This window comes from Pelophylax lessonae, assembly GCF_965119305.1.
Source record: "Pelophylax lessonae genome assembly, chromosome: 7".
In the NCBI taxonomy this organism is placed as follows: Eukaryota; Metazoa; Chordata; class Amphibia; order Anura; family Ranidae; genus Pelophylax; species Pelophylax lessonae.
The window spans coordinates 16,110,280-16,115,822 of record NC_138774.1 but is presented as its reverse complement, the minus strand read 5'-3'; the positions used below and the strand labels follow the sequence as shown (position 1 = coordinate 16,115,822).

General features: G+C 40.9%; 1 protein-coding gene across 1 annotated transcript in view; it reads left to right on the top strand.

The window, feature by feature from the left end:
* The first annotated feature begins 3,073 nt into the window (after window positions 1-3,073).
* Window positions 3,074-5,543, top strand: part of XPNPEP2 (X-prolyl aminopeptidase 2) — a 178,143-nt gene continuing 175,673 nt past the window's right edge. Inside the window, exon 1 of the mRNA XM_082263611.1 lies at window positions 3,074-3,274. Within this exon, the coding sequence (XP_082119737.1) occupies window positions 3,226-3,274 (49 nt within the window). The 5' untranslated portion in view covers window positions 3,074-3,225. The remainder of the gene's footprint in view (window positions 3,275-5,543) is intronic.

The following is a 5,543-nucleotide window of genomic DNA, read 5'->3' as shown; positions in this document are numbered from 1 at the left end:
TGCAACACCGGCCGCAATCCACACCAATTGCAAATCACAACAGTAGCATAGTTAACCTCCCTGGCGGTATTCCCGAGTGTGGCTCGGGGTTAACTTTCAGTACCAAAAGCGGTAACCCCGAGCCACACTCGGGATTACCCCAGAATCATACTCACCTTCCCTGCGATCCCCCGCTATCCTCCCCACCGTCCTCCCCCGCCGTCCTCCCCCGCCGTCCTCCCACTCGCTCCCTGCTCTGTGCTCAGCCGATGCCGGCACCTGTCTTCCGGTTCCCTTCCCTGCGATCCCCCACCATCCTCCCTCTCTGTGCTCGGCCTATGCCGGCACCTGTCTTCCGGTTCCCTTTCCTGCGAGCGTTGCGACGCAGGGGGGTGAAACCGGCGGCAATTTCAAAAATGTAAATGCAGCAAATGAGATGATAGAAAGCTGTGATCCTAACGGATTACACTGTATCATCCCATTTCACCACAGGATTTCACCTGGAGACTTTTCCAGTGCCCTGCCTGTGCTTTTCCAGTTCTTTGTGCCTGGAAAATAGAGAACGACCATGGCGTCCAAAAAGCGTTCTTTTTGCGCAAAAGCGCTTTTAGACGAACTGGAAAACAGCGAAACGGAGTTACTTGAAGAACTGAGCGATAGCGATTGGTGGGAAAATTTGTCATCAGGTAAGGAAAGTGACGACAGCGACGATTCTGGTGTCTCTTTCTGGCACATAGATTGCGGAATTTGGGAAGAATATTAAATGATTCTTCAGAATTTCCAACGGAGCGATGTGCCAGAAAGAGATGACCAGCAGATGATAATAATAATAATAGAACTAATAAAGAAAAATTTAAATAATAATAATATTATAAAAAATAAAGTAAAAAAGGTGATTACATATAGTATATACATATATACACAGTGCCTTGCGAAAGTATTTGGCCCCCTTGAACTTTGCGACCTTTTTCCACATTTCAGGCTTCAAACATAAAGATATAAAACTGTAATTGTTTGTGAAGAATCAACAACAAGTGGGACACAATCATGAAGTGGAACGAAATTTATTGGATATTTCAAACTTTTTTAACAAATAAAAAACTGAAAAATTGGGCGTGCAAAATTATTCAGCCCCCTTAAGTTAATACTTTGTAGCGCCACCTTTTTCTGTGATTACAGCTGTAAGTCGCTTGGGGTATGTCTCTATCAGTTTTGCACATCGAGAGACTGAAATTTTTGCCCATTCCTCTTTGCAAAACAGCTCGAGCTCAGTGAGGTTGGATGGAGAGCGTTTGTGAACAGCAGTTTTCAGTTCTTTCCACAGATTCTCGATTGGATTCAGGTCTGGACTTTGACTTGGCCATTCTAACTCCTGGATATGTTTATTTGTGAACCATTCCATTGTAGATTTTGCTTTATGTTTTGGATCATTGTCTTGTTGGAAGACAAATCTCCGTCCCAGTCTCAGGTCTTTTGCAGACTCCATCAGGTTTTCTTCCAGAATGGTCCTGTATTTGGCTCCATCCATCTTCCCATCAATTTTAACCATCTTCCCTGTCCCTGCTGAAGAAAAGCAGGCCCAAACCATGATGCTGCCACCACCATGTTTGACAGTGGGGATGGTGTGTTCAGGGTGATGAGCTGTGTTGCTTTTACATAATGTTTTGCATTGTTCCCAAAAAGTTTGATTTTGGTTTCATCTGACCAGAGCCCCTTCTTCCACATGTTTGGTGTCTCCCAGGTGGCTTGTGGCAAACTTTAAACGACACTTTTTATGGATATCTTTAAGAAATGGCTTTCTTCTTGCCACTCTTCCATAAAGGCCAGATTTGTGCAGTATACGACTGATTGTTGTCCTATGGACAGAGTCTCCCACCTCAGCTGTAGATCTCTGCAGTTCATCCAGAGTGATCATGGGCCTCTTGGCTGCATCTCTGATCAGTCTTCTCCTTGTATGAGCTGAAAGTTTAGAGGGACGGCCAGGTCTTCGTAGATTTGCAGTGGTCTGATACTCCTTCCATTTCAATATTATCGCTTGCACAGTGCTCCTTGGGATGTTTAAAGCTTGGGAAATCTTTTTGTATCCAAATCCGGCTTTAAACTTCTCCACAACAGTATCTCTGACCTGCCCGGTGTGTTCCTTGTTCTTCATGATGCTCTCTGCGCTTTAAACGGACCTCTGAGACTATCACAGTGCAGGTGCATTTATACGGAGACTTGATTACACACAGGTGGATTCTATTTATCATCATTAGTCATTTAGGTCAACATTGGATCATTCAGAGATCCTCACTGAACTTCTGGAGAGAGTTTGCTGCACTGAAAGTAAAGGGGCTGAATAATTTTGCATGCCCAATTTTTCAGTTTTTTATTTGTCAACAAAGTTTGAAACATCCAATAAATTTCGTTCCACTTCATGATTGCGTCCCACTTGTTGTTGATTCTTCACAAAAAAATTACAGTTTTATATCTTTATGTTTGAAGCCTGAAATGTGGCAAAAGGTCGCAAAGTTCAAGGGGGCCGAATACTATCGCAAGGCACTGTATATATATATATATATATATATATATAAATAAAATATAATATACATAATAATATAATATAAATAATTTAATAATACATATATTATATAAGTATAAATATATAAAAATATATATTTTATATATAAAATAGATTTATAAATATAAGATATACATTTATATATATATATATATATATATATATTTTTTTTTTTTAAATATTTATAGTTCTATAATTATTATACATTTTTTTGTGTGTATATATATATATATATATATATATATATATACATAATATAATAATAATAATAATAATAATATAAATAATTTAAGAAATATACTGTGTATATATATATATATATATATATATATATATATATATATATTATATTATATAAGTATAAATTTATAAAAATATATATAAAATAAATTTATAAATATAAGATATACATTTAGATATATATATATATTTTTTTTTTGTTTACTTTATTATTTGTTTTTATTACTTATGTGCCTGTAGTCAGCACTTAGCAATCTATTATTAACTTGGAACTCCCAGTTGCTGACTCCAGGAAGGGAGAGCGGTTGGATTGTCCTTAGGAAGCCGTACAATGGAGGCAGGTCTCTCGCTGTCATTCGGTTGGGCGGTGTTCAATCCTATAGTAAATATCTGAAGAGGATAGAAGAATTGATCTCTCTGAGCGCAGGGAAGGATTGCAGGGTGACATGTTGGGACTCCTCTGGATTCTGGGATTATTCACCTTCATTCAGTATGGTGAGTTCTACAGCTTTTCTATACATATGATGAGAATGAACTGTGAATGGGAATGAGGGCAGTTTGGAATTTATTGATACATATAAACACCCAACAAATATTTCATCTTATGGAGACTTCCAGACTTTTTCTTCTGAAAATTCTTCTTCCCTGGCTATCATGTATTCTACTGCGGGGTTTTCTTTTTTTACACATTCTTGTAATCATAGTAATTAATTTTTGGGGTGTAGTTATAAAAATAAAAATGCATAGCAAGTCTCCAGTGAAAGCGCATGTACGTTCTGTGTGAGGAAGCCCAAAAAAATATTTATTATTAGGCTATTTCCGCTGCTGGTCGAATTTTTTTTATTGATTTAAAAATGGAAAATACCTCATCTGGCCATTAGATGGTGGTAAGTGTACTTAGAGCCATCTAGTGGCCAAATGTCATATTTTCTCATTTAAATCAACTAAACATTCGACTAGCACAAGAAACGGCCTAATAACATTTGTTGTTTGTTTTTTTTTTTTTGTTTTTTTTGTTCCATTCACACACTTTCTCTGGTCAGCTTGTTATGTGATTTTTTTTTTACATATACACCTCTATGTGTCTTATTGTTCTGTTTGATGTCATTTTCAGTTGGAGGGCGGGGTTTAATCCTGCATGCACATTTCTGACTTGCTGCATGCTAGCTCAGTAATGCAGAAGTAGTAAAGTGAATATAAAGCCAATACAATGCAATACAATGCAATACAATACAATGGAATGGAATGTACGAATGTTACACCTCCTGTCAGGATTGTGGTACATTTTACACTTCTCAATGGAACAGCAGATGGGGAGAAATCATCCCGTTCTGGTAATAACCGGGGCCTGCCCCTGGATTTGGTGATCACGAGACCATCAGAGTCCCTCCTTACACCAGGGTCCCCATCAGAGTCCTTCTTACAACAATGGTCCCCATCAGAGTTCCTCTTTTCATCAGGGTCCCCATCAGAGTACTTTGTACAACATGGTCACCATCAGAGTTATTCCTTACATCAAGGTCCACATCAGAGTCCCTATCATAGTCCTTCTTACAACATAGTCTCCTTTAGAGTCCCTCCTTACTTCAAGGTCCACATCAGAGTTCCTCCTTACAGCAGGGTCCCCATCAGAGTACTTCTTACAACATGGTTCCCATCATAGTCCCTCCTTACAGCAGGGTCCTCTTCATAATCCTTCTTACATCAGGGTCCCTATCAGAGTCCCTTCTTACATCAGGGTCCCCATCATAGTCCCTCCTCACATCAAGGTTCTCATCAGAGTCCCCATCAGAGTGCCTCCTTTCATCATGGTCCCCATCAGAGTCCCTCCTTACATCAGGGTCCCCACTAGAGTTCCTCCTTACATCAGGGTCCCCACCAGAGTTTCTCCTTACATCAAGGTACCTATCATAGTCCTTCTTACAACATGGTCCCCATCAGAGTCCCTCCTTACATCATGGTCCCCATCAGAGTCCCTCCTTACATCAAGGTCCACATCAGAGCTTTTGTTATCTCATTATTTATTTGGTTATTTTTACATTATATCAGGGTCCCTATCATAGTCCTTCTCACATCAGGGTCCACATTAGAGTCCTCCTTATATCAGGCTCCCCATCCCAACAAGAACCTTTGGGCCACATTACAAGAAACCAGGAAGAGCCCCTCTGACCACCAGGGCCCTTTCCATTCGTCCCGGGTGGCCTTTTCTTCTGGTCCAAGGGCCCTTCCCTCCAAGCCCGGGGCCCTTTCCTCCAAGCCTGGGGCCCTTTACTGCCATTGCAGTCACTTTAAATAAACCCCTGGTTCACACTGCGACACACAAAGTCGGAGACAAGTCAAAACACATTCATTTCAATGGGTGCCATCATAATCAATGCGACTCAAGTTGCGACTCAGGAAAATAGTCCTTGCACAATTTTTCTGCGACTTTAGTGTCATTTGAGTGCAATGGACTGCGGTGTAAAATCGCAAAAGTCGCAAGCAAGTCACAGGGAAATTGCAAGCAAGCCGCAAGGAAATCTTAAGCAAGTCCCAGGACTTAGGGGGTCGCAGCGGTGTGAACCGAGCCTTATGATCTCGCAGTGGGCCCCCACCGTGGTGGCAGAATGTCCCAGTCGCAAGTGCAACCCTGGTAGCTCCGCCACTGCATCCAAGCCACGTTTACCTTCAGTCTGAGCCTCTGATCCCGGGGCCCTTCCTACTGATCCCGGGGCCCTTTTCTCCCCTACTAGGCCCTTTTCTAAGCCCCAGTTCACATTAGCTC